Genomic DNA, 13,703 nt, shown 5'->3' with positions numbered 1-13,703 from the left:
TCGTCCCATGCCATGGTGAAATGTATGCAAGCACATGGAAATAACATCATCGATAAAAACTTATCCTGTCCTTGACCAAGTTATTGGCCAATCATTAGTCTTGCCGTGCCTATACAGGTTTGTAATCTCGATTAGATATGCGACCTTGACGTATTCCCGGCACCAAACTCGTATTCCCGATAGCGTCAATCTTTTCTCCAACGGAGATCAGTAGTGGATCAGTTGACACTGATAGGGCATGTACTCCCCGCCCGGTTCTGTCGCCGAGAGCCGAAGCGGGGAGGTGCTGCGAACGTACAGGGGAGATTTTGACAAAAGACTTGGACGGGATCAGGGATTGTCAAGTCGTCGAAGCGAATTGTTCTCTGTGACACAATTTGTATCTTTTCAGGCCACAACTTTACGGGAAAATGCCGTAAATCCAGTACTTGATCATTTGGTTCGAGCTTTTTGCAGTGCATTATACGCTAGGCTCGGCGCTTGTCTATTTACGAAGCTAATTCTACAAGTCACCAGACACCAGTCACCGCCATACTCCTTGATCTGCCAGGGGCAAGGGATCACGATTGTATTTACAAGGAGGCATTTACACATCCCTGATTGACCAGCAACCGTAAAATGAACAACAACCCACCAGAAACCAAGGGAACCTTTCCCCTACCGGCTGGGGACCAGCGTCCTTCGGTATCGACAGATTCGGACGTCATCTCACCGGCCTCACTCACGCTACATGATATGGAAAAGGCCACAACCGGCCCCAAAAAGTCCACCGAGCTGCAAAAATCTATATCCAACGTCCTATCACGGGCAGCGACGCACCTGACGACCCGCTCGCTCCCGGAACCCCCACCTCCGCCGGACGGCGGCCTCCGGGCCTGGTCGCAGGTCGCCTGCGCGTGGCTCGTCATCTTTGTGACCTGGGGCCAGGTCAACGCCTTTGGCGCCTTTCAGACCTACTACACCGAGGCGCTGGCGCCGCTCTCCCCCTCGGTCGTGTCGTGGATCGGCGCCGTGCAGGTCTGGCTGACCTTCTTCGTCGGCGCCTTCTCGGGCCGCCTGCTGGACGCGGGCTTCTTCCGACCGACGGTGATCGTGGGCGCCGTAGTCCAGCTTCTGGGCCTGTTCCTGCTCAGCGCCTCGACGCGGTACTGGCAGTTGATGCTCACGCAGGGCGTGCTGGTCGGGGTTGGCAGCGGCATCGTCTTCACGCCCAGCATGGGCCTCCTCTCGACGTATTTCGTCAAGCGCCGCGCCGTCGCAAACGGCCTGGCCACGTCGGGGAATGCGGTCGGCGGTCTGGCGTACCCCCTCATCGTGCGCCAGCTGCTCCCGGCTGTGGGGTTCGCTTGGACGGTTAGGGTGGTGGCTTTTGTTAATCTGTTGTGTCTCGGCATCGCGGTGCTGTTTATGCGGCCGAGGTTGCCGCCGCGGAAGAGTGGGCCGTTGATAGACTTGGATGCGTTCAAGGAACCGGTATACGTTGGGATCGTGACTGGATTGTTTTTTGTCATGTGGGGGACCTACTATACTGTGTACTATGTAAGTAGTCATTCCGCCCTTTTCCCCGGATTAAATCATGCATTTCCAGACACACTAACGCAAAAAAAAAAAAAAAAACAGATTGGATCCTATGGAACGCAAGCACTTGGCCTACCCTACTCGACCGCCGCAATAACCATCATCGTCGTCAACGCAGCCGGCCTCCCACCCCGCATCGTCACCCCCTTCATCGCGGCCCGATACGGCCCCATCAACACGGTGGTGCCAATAACGGCCCTATTCGCCATGGTGGCCTTTACGTGGTTGGCGGTGGGATCAGAGCCGGGATACTATGGGTTTGCGACGGCGTACGGAATCACAAACGGCGCCTTCCACTGCCTCATGCCGACCGTCATCGCGAGCATCACCCCGCGGCTTGACATGGTCGGCACCAGGTTGGGTATGGCTTTTAGTACGATTGGGTTCGCGGCGCTGACGGGCCCGCCGATAGGAGGGGCTTTGCAGGGTGCCATGGGTGGGAGGTTTATGGGTGCGAGCATCTGGGCTGCCGTGTCGATGGTCATGTGCTTGGGGTTTATTTTATTTGCGAGATGGAGGTTGGCTGGGCTTGACTGGAGGGTTAAGATATAGGTTCTGGGTGGTAGATGCATTGTTGGATAATTGATGTATACCTATAGAGGTAGATTGCTTATCTCAAATGTGCTAGGTATACCCTGTTTTTCGGGCAATAATACGTACATTCATTGGCCCTATCATGTTATGTTATTAATCAGCTGTAGGTCAATGCGTTCAATTTCAATTTGGGGTTGGTTTAGGCACTCTATAAAATCTGTAGCATTTTGTCTCACCAGAAGAAACAGGAACCTACTGGTGTTTTCCAATCACCAATCGATGCGATAGCTCACAGTCCACGGCACCGTCGGCACGGAATTGTCACTAAGAAGGCCGTATCGCACATGGCGTATTCTTCAAATCTTAGCTTTTGGGACTTGGGAACATTCGAAAGTTTAAAAGCCTTCAGAAGCCATCATCTCATTTTTTTCCCCAGGCGTGATCGGACAAGACTAGTCATAAAAATACAACAGCTGACGCATCACCCGCAGAAATCAGGGATGATAAAAGCCCAAGAATTAACCCAAATGGGAAAAGAGAGAAAATGATGCCACTTGTTGTAAAAGCAAGCAAACGGCAAGCGGCGACGGCTACTGGCAAAACAAAGACAAAACAGCAAACGCGCCCCTCCCGTGTCAACCATCCGAGAAACCATCAACATGCAAACCATGGGGCTGATGGGATCAAGTAAACCAAACGGACTATCCCAATCGGGACTCCCCGCGGGGTTACCCGTGGCTGTTCGTTTACCCATTGTGGAGATGGCCTCGTCTCGCGGAACACCCTGGCCCGGAGATGGGATCCGAAAGGAATGAATTCACCGAGCTTTTTCCTTTTTGCAAGCCCAGGTTTTCCAGGATGTAAAGTAAAGGGATGCATGCAGAACAGGTACGTAATTTTGTGACCAGTTCACCCTCTGCGTCAGGAGTCGTCCGTCTCGAGGCTCCATTCTACCTCGGTCTTCCCTGCAATAGCTCACCGTATTGTATCGCACAGTCAATATGCAAGATGCTCGAACCGCGACAATTTCATCACTTGCCCCTGCCTTCTCCCACAACGCGTCTCGCTTAACGGGAGAAGCTTTTTACAAACGTTTGAGGCCTCACCAATATTTGTTTAATTGAGTTTTTCCTGTCAGCAGATATGGAACCCACAAATGATAAAAATCGAGTGACAAAATCGGCACCGGCACAGAGGAAGAGGATCCGGAAACCTAGAGGTCGCGGGTTGAGGACGAAAACCGGCTGGTACGTGCAAGCGGGCGCCAGACGCGGCAGTTTTGTGTTTTTTGGTGGGAGGAGCAGTGACTGGTTGCGCTGAATATTTTCCAGCAAAAAAACATAAACACAAAAACAAAGCATCAACTTTACACTGGCTGACTAACAACAGTCTGACCTGCCGGAAGAGGCACAAAAAGTGCGACGAGAAACTGCCGGTTTGCGGGCCATGCACTACTGCAGCTAGGGATTGCGTCTTTCCTCCAGATGCACCGGGCGCTCGTGCCGCAACCACATCCCTCACCAAGGAGCCAAGGATATCCACAACACCATCAGACCTGCCCGATCGCCATGAAGCCTTGCCGCCCATCGGGGATGCGTCACAAGCAGATTTACCGCGGGGTCCCACACATCAACGGGCGGGATCGACACATACAGTCCTCGGCCTTCCAACTAAAGCAAACGCTCGATCAGTGTCCTTCTCCACAGGTCGACCCAAGGATCTCGGCATGAGCCTCGACGCCTACGCGGGCAGCCCAAACGGGTACTCGCCCGAGACGGTATCTTCGGAGCCGTGGACCACGGATTTGGCCCCGACACGCTGGTTATCTCTCGTCGCGACGGACGCAGCCAATTCAGACAGCCGCTTCTCCCTAGCTCCCAGCCCGGCCCCGCAGACACCGCCAACCCGTGCGGTGCCGGAACCCAAATTTTACACAGAACCTGGAGACCCAGAGCGGAGGGCTTGGCAGCTGGACCGGGATTTTGTGCTCTCGGGCCGCGAAGCATCCCTGTTCCGTCATTTTACGGACAGGTTGGCGGGGTGGCTGGACCTTTTGGATCCCACGGCACCCTTTTCGTCAAGTGCGGTCAGGTTAGCGCTGCGTAACACAGGAGTGATGAAGAGCATACTGGCGCTTGCAGCCAAGCACCTTTCAACATCAGCAACGGCTGCATCCTCACCGCAGGCGCAAGGCGAGACGTGCGGATCGATAGAGTACTACTACGAGACGCTACAATACGTGCAGGAGGCGCTGGCATACAAGAGCTACACGCACTCGGAGGAGCTGCTGGTGACGGTGCTGGCCATATCGTCTTACGAGATGCTGGACGAGGCAGACGGCCGCGGCAACTGGCAACGCCACCTGAAGGGGGTGTTTTGGATCCAGAGGTCGCAAAACACGGACGGGGACTGCGGCGGCCTCCGCCAGGCCGTGTGGTGGTCTTGGCTGCGGCAGGACATCTGGGCCGCCTTTCGCGAGCGGAGACGCTGCCTGACCATATGGAAGCCGAGGTTGGCCATGTCCGAGCTGGACCAGGACCAGCTGGCCCGGAGGACGGTGTTTCTCCTCGCCCAGGCCGTCAACTGCTGTGCGGAGCCGGCCGACCCGCTCAGGGCGAGGGAGGTGGAAGCACTGGCGGGGGAGATGGACGCGCTCCGCGGACTCTGGGGGGAACACTTTCGGCCCCTGCCGACGGCGACGGGAGGAGGGCGGGATGTGGTGTTTGCGCCGCTCTGGGTCCACCCGCCGCGGTTCGGGGTGGCGGTGCAGGCGTTTGCGTTTGCGCAGATCCTGCTGACGCTGCACGCGCCGATGCCGCAGGGCTTCGATGGGTACGTCAAGGTGCAGAGGGTGCTGTCGGACGCGGTAGCCATCATCTGCGGCGTCGCAATGGAGATGACGGAGCCCAGCTGCCAGATCTTTTCCGCGCAGTGTCTGTACGGGGCGGGGCTGTGTGTGCAGGAGCAGGGGAGGAGAGATAAGATACTGGAGTTGATGGAGGTTTGTGAGGAGAGGTTTGGGTGGGCGCCTATGGCGACGTGGAGGGAGGATCTGAGGAAGGAGTGGGCTAGGGCGGATGGGGGTAAGGTGGGTGGGGTTGGACTGTCGTCTTTGAAGTTGGGGATGTGAATATTCAGGCAGAGCTTAGGTGTATGATACATGATGTTATGACGATATGATTCGCAGGCTGATAAACTTAGTTTGTCTTTTTTGTTCTATTCTTTTACTGTATCATCTATCTATAGTCTATGCAGCCTTTCCTGTAGAACCAACCACATCCATCTGCCATTCCATCAACTTCCTGGCTTCCCTTACACCCTCCTCCATCAGCGTAGTCAAGCTTAACTTGGCTGCATTTTCCTTCAAGTGAACGAGGTAGTCATCCAACACCAACTTGTTGACGTTAACCTTGGTCACACCACCTGCGATGCACTTCTTCATTATGTCCTCGGGAAAGCCATTGGTGCCATGCAGCACGATACGAACTCGACCTGCTGACGTCTTGCGGATGGTTTCGAGACTTTTTGGAATTTTGTTAGTGTACAGCGGCGATAGGACCAAATTCAACACATGGCCATCTTACCGATCAAACTCCAAGACAGGCCCCCTCTTCCCGTACTCCCCGTGGACATTGCCAAAAGCTGGTGCCAAGAAATCAATCCCGGTCGCTATAAAATCTTCCACCTGTTCCGCGGTCGTCAATGCACCCTCCAGGTCTGCCGTATCAGCGATACCATCCTCCCCACCCTCGATCCTCCCCGGCTCGGCCTCTGTCGCGATCCCCCTGTAGTGACAGTACTGCACCAAAACCTTGGTCTTTGCCAGGTTCTCATCCATTTCGTAGTGGCTCATGTCGACCATGATGCTGTCGAACGGGAGGTTGTCGGCGCAGTGGCAGATCATGGCCTCGTCCTGGGCGTGGTCGAGGTGGATGGCGACGGGGACTGTTGCCGCCTTGGCCGCGTGCGCCGCCGCGTGGATTAACAAGCCACCTGAGAAAGTCACGGCCCATGGAAAGACTTGGATTATTAGTGGTGAGCGTTTCGCCTCGGCCGCTGCGATAAAGGCCAAGACATGCTCGAGGTTGTAGGCGATGGGCGCCTGTACCCCGTAGCCACCCTCCTCGGCGGCCTTGAGGATCTGGTAGGTTTTGTTTTTGCTTGGGTCCCAAGATGGCATTGCGTGATGAGTGCGGGGCTTGGTTCGGATCAGTACAAAGTAGGATATAATAACGAGAGACTTTTGTTTTTTTTCTTTTTTTTGTGTTTTTGTGATGTGATTAATACTTTGACGCTTGTGCTAATATGTCTGACACCACTGTATGCACACACTTATTGATCTATCATGTACGTGCGATACCGAGACGCGTCCCTTCAAACTCTATGTCAGCTGTAGAGTTGCGTCATCCCCAAAAGCTGGCTTCCATAGTCTGTCAAAAAAAAGTGTTAAAACCATCTTATCTACTGTACCTACACCATCCAAATGTTTTGTCGCAATTGCCGCGTTGACACGAAGCATCGTCCTATCCCCGCAGTGGAGTACATGCTACTCATGCTGAGTACAGTAGGTTCAAAGGCCTTGACCTAGACCCCAGGGCCCTGAACCCGCTTGCCCACACCTAACCGAGGCCTTCACCTTTCTTTTACCCACTTGCCCCCGACGCGCGCCCACAAACCTTGTTGTTCCTGGTTCCTGACATTGCATACCTAGGTAGGTACGATTCTCCATGTACTGTATCGTAAGCTGCAACTTTACCACCCCCCCGGCAACATGCTAATCTGAAAGGTTTCGATTCCACTTTACTGCGATCCTCGTTTCGATCTCTTTTTTTCTTTCTTTTTTTTTTTTTTTTTTTTTTTTCCGGCAACTTGTTTTTTTCATGTTGCGAACGAGTCGTAGGGGTATGTATCATCTGTCCCTGTTAATTCCTAGTGCCGGCCTTGAGTGGTTCGGTCGGTATCGTGGTCGGGATTTGGTTGTTCTGTTTAAAGATAACCCGGGTAATCAAGTATCCATCGTCTTCCTTTCACCATAATACTTATTTGTCTCCCGTTTGCTGTTTCCTGCCTAATATTCCCCTTTATTCACGCTGCTATTTGTACACCAGGCTGTTTGTATGCCCGGCTAATTTGGCCATACTAATCTCATTATTCTTCCCACCACCAACCACATCACATCACGATGCCCTCCACCAACGGAGCTACCTCAGAGGGCCCCAAAACCATCTCGACCTTGCCCGGACCTGATCACAACTACAAGATCACACTTAAGGACAAGGTCATTGCCAGTGAGTGGTGCGCCCTCTGCTACTCTCACATACAGCCTCAAACCATAACTAACCCCCTTCAGTCTCTGGTGCAAACCAAGGAATCGGCCTGGGAATCGCCGAGGTCTGCCTCGCCAACGATGCTGCCTACGTCTACTCCCTCGACATCTCAGAACCGGGCCCCGCCTTTGCCGAACTGTCGAAAAAGTACCCCGACCGTCTCGCCTTCCACCACTGCGACGTGACAGCCTACGAGTCCGTGGACAAGGCCCTCGACGCCATCATCGAAGCCAAGGGCCGGTTTGACGGCATGGTGGCCAACGCGGGCGCCACCAACCACAAGCCCGCGCTCGACTTCACCCCTGAGGAGTTTGACTTTTTGTTCAAGCTCAACGTGGTCGGGAGCTGGAACTGCGCGACGGCGGCGGCTAGAAAGTTCATCAAGCTGGGCTGCAAGGGCAGCGTCGTATTCACCGCCAGCATGACGTCGTATCGGCCGAACCGCGCCGCCCCCAGCGCTCCGTACGGTGCCACCAAGGCCGCCATCCGCAACTATACCCACACTCTGGCGATGGAGTGGTCACAGTACGGCATCCGCGTCAACAGCATCAGCCCCGGGTTTGTAAAAACTGCCCTGACGTACTACGTCGAGAGGAGCCCGGATTGGGACACCAAGATGAAGTACTATGGGGGTATGCCGAGGTTGGCGTTACCGCAGGAGCTGGGGGGCGCGTATGTGTACTTGTTGAGTGAGCAGGCGACGTACACGACGGGAATCGACATTCCCATTGCGGGAGTTGTTGGTGCTTGGTAAGTATATAGAGTGCTCTGGTGGGCGTATAGACTGATGTATAGACAGAAAAGAAATGTTATGAATTGAATGTCGACGAAGCGATGCTAGGTCGTTTTTGCCAAGCTAAGAAGAAAGAGACGGTGATATGCAGTTGAAATCAGGTAGGAGGGCAACTAATGTAGGTACACGGGATATCCAAGCTAGCAAAAGCCACAGAGCGCTAAGCGATTTGTTTCTAACTTTACTTTGACTTCTCGGTGTTATAATCGTTGATGATCTTGACCTTGGCTGCCGATGCAGAGTTCTATACACCAAAATGTCAGCAACCACAAACCCCCACCACCCCCTCACCCAAAGACTTACCGGATCAAACGTGTACCCCAACCACTCCTTGACCAACCTCCTAGCCAACTCGATCCCAATCACCCTCTGCCCGAGGCACAACACCTGCGCGTCGTTGCTCAGCACGCTCCTCTCGACGCTGAAGCTGTCGTGCGCCGTCACCGCCCGCACCCCGGGGACCTTGTTAGCGGCGATGGCTACTCCCAGCCCCGTGCCGCAGATGAGCAGTGCGCGGTCCGCCTCGCCCGACGCGACCTTTTCGGCGGCCCGGATCGCAAAAGTCGAGTAGGCCGTCTTGTCCGAGTCGGCGAGGGGGCCAACGTCTTCGACCGATGCCACGCGCGGGTCCGAGGCCAGATCCGCGGCGAGGGTCGACTTGTAGGCGTACCCGGCGTCGTCGCCGCCGAGCACGATGCGGAGGCCGGACATTATGTGTCGGAGGTTGTGTGCGTAGGGTTTTTCCTTTTGACTCTAGTTTGACGGGGTGGCTTGTGATAAGGTTTATCTTTGCTTCTTTTTTTCTAGACTAGATTATCCTTTTCGTCTGATTGTTGGACGTCTGCACATTAGCTGACCACGATGTTTTTTATTTTTATTTTGAGAAAACAACGATAAAAATAAGTAGTGACGGGAGAGTGCGGGGTGATTCGCCCCCAAAGTCCCTTGGCGCGGGCGACTACATTTCCTTGCCGATATTTGGCGACACAGACAGATGAAGGTGTGGTTGCATCGCATTAGGAAAAGCGAGCTGTCTACTGGTCAGACCCCGACCCGAGCCGAGACCCAAAAGCCAGACACCGTCGTAAAACTCCGACATCGCGGCTGGTTGGTGGTTTATATAGGCTGATTACGAGTTTTTTTTTTTTTTTAAGCGCGTAGCAACCACACACGACAAACAAAGAATAGACACGACAAAACAAAAACATCAAACTCAACAACCATCGTCAACCCATGTTCCCTGAATATTCTTCGACACAAGATACCCACGCCCCGCAAAACCTCCACAGCTAAACTGAAAGGGAAGAAAAAAATCATCCGTTCGAAAAGGGTCTGACTCCTCTTCCCCCGCAAAATACCCCAGCCTGTGGAGATGAAGTCCTTGATTTGCCGGCAGACGAATGAATCGTGTAGAGATGCCCAATGCACTGCTGGAAAAAAAAAAAGACAAATTAAGAAAAAAATTCAGCATCCTATTTGTAATGTTTTCAGCTTTGCCAGGCGGCAACAAGTGATCGACAAACTACAAACCTTCCTTGTCATATGAGAGTGGTAACACACAGTCCAGTAAATATCCGTCGCTAGCACTACAATATCAATACTATTGGTACGTAGGGCCTGTAGGATCGCAATTAGCTCGACTGTCATTGAATTCGTGCGAGGCCTTATTAGAAGCCTACACGACCTCTTTTCTGGTTTTGTCGGGTATTTGAGGAATTACACTTCATTCCGAACTCCCGTTTGCATATTAGGCACTGTTAGTTGCGCTTTTAGTGCTTGGCTTTGTTGTGTATATGATAGTCTGTACTCTACCATGTTTACCCCCTGAACGGAACAAAAAAACACTACACACAGTTACACACACAGAAACAGTAGTCTCCCATCATGGAGGCTAAAACGAGCAATATGAGCCACGATGAAGCTACTCCGTCTTCTGACCAGGTGTCGGAACCGCAATACACCGGCAGTTACGTGCCCGACACCGAGGATGAGAAGAAACTCGTCCGCAAGATCGACATGTACCTCCTCCCCTGCATCTGGATCATGTATCTGTTATCCTATATGGACCGAACCAAGTAAGCCCTTGATCCCATCCTTCTTCACCTGCAATGACAAAAACTAACCATCAAAGCATCGGCAATGCTCTCATCGCCGGGATGGACAAAGACCTCGACCTAGACTCGTCCCGCTACAGCATCGCCCTGGTCGTCTTCTTTGTCACTTACGTCGTCTTCGAGGTCCCCTCCAACATGGTCCTCAGCCGCACCCGCCCTTCCCTCTACCTCCCGGGGATAATGATCATCTGGGGCTCCATAACCTGCGGCATGGCTTTTACGCCAAGCTACCGGGCGCTCATCGCCTTTCGCGTGTTGATGGGCATGTTTGAGGCGGGCTTCGCACCGGGCGTCTTGCTGCTGCTGTCGTCGTGGTACAAGAAGGAGGAGCAGAGCAAGCGCTTCGCAGTCTACATCAGCGCCGCCATCTTGTCTGGTGCCTTTGGTGGGCTGCTGGCCGGAAGCATCACGAGCGGTTTGGATGGCGTTCATGGTATTCGTGGGTGGAGGTGGTTGTTTCTGGTCGAGGGATCTGCTACCATTGGCTTTGCAGTGATTGCGCTGTGGATCTTGCCCGACTTTCCCGCGACGACGTCGGCTAGGAAGTTTAGCCAGGCTGAAAAGACGCTTGCTGTGTTGAGGCTGCAGAACGATAATCAGCAGATTCGAAACGACAACGGGCCGAGGATGGGCCACTTTGAGGCTTTGAAGCAGAGTGTCAAGTCGTGGAGGACGTGGCTATTTGTCGTGGGATACATGGTAAGTTTTGTGTGACTGGCCCCCTCTCTGTCCATCCTAAAATCTGCAGGATGTAAAAGACTAACAACCCAGGCCATCGTCGGCTCCTCCACCCTCTCCTACTTCTACCCAACCCTCAACACCGGCCTCGGCTACGACGCCAACACCTCTCAATACATGACCATCCCCATCTTCGCCGTCGCCTTCGTCGCGACCGCCGCCACCGGCCTCCTGGCCGACCGCAACCCAGAGTGGCGCGGCCTGATCCTGGGCGGCTGGATGAGCGTGTCCATGCTGTGCTCCATCGTGGTCTGCGTCGTCTACAACTTCAAGGCCCGCTACGCCATGCTGGTCGTCATGGCGTCGGGGCTCTGGGCTTCCAACGGCCTCGCTCTCAGCTACGCGTCTGTTAGCTTCGTCGCCATGCCCGACGAGGTCAGGGGTATCAGCCTCGCGCTCGTCAACGCCATGGGCAACCTCGCGCAGATTTATGGTGCTTATCTCTTCCCCAGCAGCGACAAGCCAAATTATATAATGGGGTTTTCGGTTATCAGTGTCATGTGTTTTACGGGTGTTGTTGCCTATACTTCGCTGTTTCTCTTGATGAGAAGGTATCCCCTGGGTTTTGGTAGCAAGGCTTGATTGTTTGTCCTATGTTTGGGCTTTGATTGTGTGCATGGTGTTGTTTGGTTGTAGTTGTGCATTGTTTGGCTTGAGTTGGAATGTGCTTTCTTTTGTTTCGATCATCGCTCAGTGTCCATGGAAAGAATAGCAAATAGATGTTCATTTTCACGCAAGGGCAAGTTGAGCAAGTGCAGGTAACCATTTATTCGAGCATATGTAATATTCTGCTCTTTCAAGCTGTCAGCGATGTATATACCCGCGGTTGCATCTGCCCTCTGGTTCCTTGTTGGCCCGTCCACGGTCACATGTTCCCTGCGGGACTTCTCTGCGGCGTTACTGCTTGGTTGGGTTGTCTAGTGATGGAAATGTCAGTTTACTGCACTTCCAAGGGTGGTAAGATGATCAGAATCAGGAATGATCCAACTCAGGCGGTCAGACCGAAACTTGACGCCGAAGAGAAGCAGATGATGGTACAATCAATGTCATCGACTCTCCGGATGCTGGGGGAAAATTTCCCAAAGGAGACGAAAAAAAGAAAAAGAAATTGTACTTACTTGCTGCCTGACCCTTCTCCTCGGCAATCTTGAAGGCCTCAAGCTTCTTGGTCAGCTCGTGACAGGTCTTGTGTGCCTCGGCGAGCTCCTTCTCGAGCTCTGCGCTCTTTTTCTTGAAGTTTGCCAGGGTGGTCTGATAGCACTCGTCGATCTTGGCATGAGACCGCTCCAGGTTCTCCAACAGGTCCTCGGTCGACGGGGGGTCGCCTCGAAACGGCTCGGACTGGGAGTCTTGGTTGGCCATTTTTTGTTGAGTGACTGGGAGTTCTGACATTTATTCCTTTGTAAGTAGGGAGTATAGACCAAGGCCATGAAGTTGAGTCTCTATCAGGGGCTGACATACCTCTTGGTTCTAATTCGGTCTGGAATATTTGGATGTGTCGTGTTGTGGTGCGAGGTTGAAATCAAAGTTTTTAGGCAGAGTAAAAGTAGAAGGGCAAACGTGGTGACGATTATCGAGGTGGGGGCAGAAGAAATAGCGTTGGAAACTCCCGTGCCAACCTAATTTGCTTCAGTCTGCTTTCACCTTTGCAAATACGAGGGCGCACTGGTAAGTAACTGTGTTTTGCCCGTCAGATAAGGGTCCTGAGGCCTTATCATCCTTTGCCTAAGCTAAACGCTCAACGTTTGTCCTCTTGGATAGTGACCAAGGTAATTTTCAGCTCCTTTACCCCTTAATGCTTGGTGTTGTGAAATTGTTACTCCTTTACTTCTCCTTTTGACATATTTTTGTCATCTCTTTGAAATAGACACTTTCATTCTTGCTTGTTCTCTCAACATCTATACATAGGAGGGGAATATCTACAGGGTTAACCTAACTAATAGGAGCTAAGTGCTAAGATGATTGTGCCTTTATTTGAGCTAAATTTATTCAAACGAGTTTCAAGCCTGTATATATTTCCAGAGTAAGCATTTTACAGTCCGAGACGGCAAGAAGAAGTCCACGAATAAGACTAGACTAGAACTTATTCAAGGGCGTACTATATTGTAGGCTGCGCTTGGAGACCAGTGACTCCGCTTTATGGACCAGCAAAGCCTGTGTATGACGTTTTCGTACAGATAGGGTTATTCCTTATTTTATCTATTGCAATTAGTTACAAAACCAATGCTGCAAAGGAGAGAATCCTCTCGAAAGGAATAGGTTCCATTTTGTTTTGTCATAGACAGAACAGTACGTTGGATTCTAAGCCAATAAACACCCACAATGGCTTTTATTCTACATCCCCTAAATAAAGGCTTCCGTGCAGAGCAAAAAGGCCGGACTGAGAGTCTAAAACTCGCAGATACGCACGAGCCTGCGTGCCTTTGTCTCATAATTGCGACCAAACATCAAGCAACTAGACTGCCGAAATAAATCCAAAATTTTGAAAATCCGATTCGATAATTATACTAGATATTGATCCCGATGGAAATGATAGAACGTCACTTAGCCAAAGCCGCCATCTTGAAGGTAGCTCCGCTCGTCAAATCCCGCCTCAGACGTTCGACCGCCCACCTAAGC

The 13,703-nt window shown here is 52.5% G+C and overlaps 7 protein-coding genes across 7 annotated transcripts; 4 read left to right on the top strand and 3 right to left on the bottom strand.

Moving 5' to 3' along the window:
- Positions 1-618: 618 nt before the first annotated feature.
- Positions 619-2,449, top strand: PgNI_09214 (uncharacterized protein; the record flags this gene model as incomplete). The annotated part of the gene is made up of 2 exons (XM_031129201.1): positions 619-1,539; positions 1,621-2,449. The coding sequence occupies 2 exons, from the start codon at positions 619-621 to the stop codon at positions 2,128-2,130; spliced, it is 1,431 nt and encodes a 476-aa protein (XP_030978172.1). The 3' UTR covers positions 2,131-2,449.
- Positions 2,450-3,059: 610 nt separating this feature from the next.
- PgNI_09213 (uncharacterized protein) lies at positions 3,060-5,242 on the top strand (the record flags this gene model as incomplete). The annotated part of the gene is made up of 2 exons (XM_031129200.1): positions 3,060-3,359; positions 3,502-5,242. The coding sequence occupies exons 1-2, from the start codon at positions 3,256-3,258 to the stop codon at positions 5,240-5,242; spliced, it is 1,845 nt and encodes a 614-aa protein (XP_030978169.1). The 5' UTR covers positions 3,060-3,255.
- Positions 5,200-6,336, bottom strand: PgNI_09212 (uncharacterized protein). The gene is made up of 2 exons (XM_031129199.1): positions 5,697-6,336; positions 5,200-5,633 (listed from the first exon to the last, which is right to left on the bottom strand). Exons 1-2 carry the CDS (start codon positions 6,290-6,292, stop codon positions 5,360-5,362), a joined length of 870 nt encoding a protein of 289 aa, XP_030978170.1. The 5' UTR covers positions 6,293-6,336; the 3' UTR covers positions 5,200-5,359.
- Positions 6,337-7,294: 958 nt separating this feature from the next.
- Positions 7,295-8,193, top strand: PgNI_09211 (uncharacterized protein; the record flags this gene model as incomplete). Its single annotated transcript, XM_031129198.1, has 2 exons — positions 7,295-7,400; positions 7,463-8,193. 2 exons carry the CDS (start codon positions 7,295-7,297, stop codon positions 8,191-8,193), a joined length of 837 nt encoding a protein of 278 aa, XP_030978167.1.
- Positions 8,194-8,248: 55 nt separating this feature from the next.
- PgNI_09210 (uncharacterized protein) lies at positions 8,249-9,346 on the bottom strand. Its single transcript, XM_031129197.1, has 2 exons — positions 8,536-9,346; positions 8,249-8,476 (listed from the first exon to the last, which is right to left on the bottom strand). The coding sequence occupies exons 1-2, from the start codon at positions 8,941-8,943 to the stop codon at positions 8,414-8,416; spliced, it is 471 nt and encodes a 156-aa protein (XP_030978168.1). The 5' UTR covers positions 8,944-9,346; the 3' UTR covers positions 8,249-8,413.
- Positions 9,347-9,807: 461 nt separating this feature from the next.
- PgNI_09209 (uncharacterized protein) lies at positions 9,808-11,666 on the top strand (the record flags this gene model as incomplete). The annotated part of the gene is made up of 5 exons (XM_031129196.1): positions 9,808-9,838; positions 9,904-10,175; positions 10,200-10,307; positions 10,364-11,045; positions 11,118-11,666. Exons 2-5 carry the CDS (start codon positions 10,117-10,119, stop codon positions 11,664-11,666), a joined length of 1,398 nt encoding a protein of 465 aa, XP_030977661.1. The 5' UTR covers positions 9,808-9,838; positions 9,904-10,116.
- Positions 11,667-11,981: 315 nt separating this feature from the next.
- Positions 11,982-12,446, bottom strand: PgNI_09208 (uncharacterized protein; the record flags this gene model as incomplete). Its single annotated transcript, XM_031129195.1, has 2 exons — positions 11,982-12,001; positions 12,203-12,446. 2 exons carry the CDS (start codon positions 12,444-12,446, stop codon positions 11,982-11,984), a joined length of 264 nt encoding a protein of 87 aa, XP_030977660.1.
- Between the last annotated feature and the right edge of the window lie 1,257 nt (positions 12,447-13,703).

This window comes from Pyricularia grisea (genome assembly GCF_004355905.1).
Source record: "Pyricularia grisea strain NI907 chromosome Unknown Pyricularia_grisea_NI907_Scaffold_7, whole genome shotgun sequence".
Classification (NCBI taxonomy): domain Eukaryota; kingdom Fungi; phylum Ascomycota; class Sordariomycetes; order Magnaporthales; family Pyriculariaceae; genus Pyricularia; species Pyricularia grisea.
Note: the sequence above shows the minus strand (reverse complement) of the source record. Positions and strands in the feature narration are given on the sequence as shown.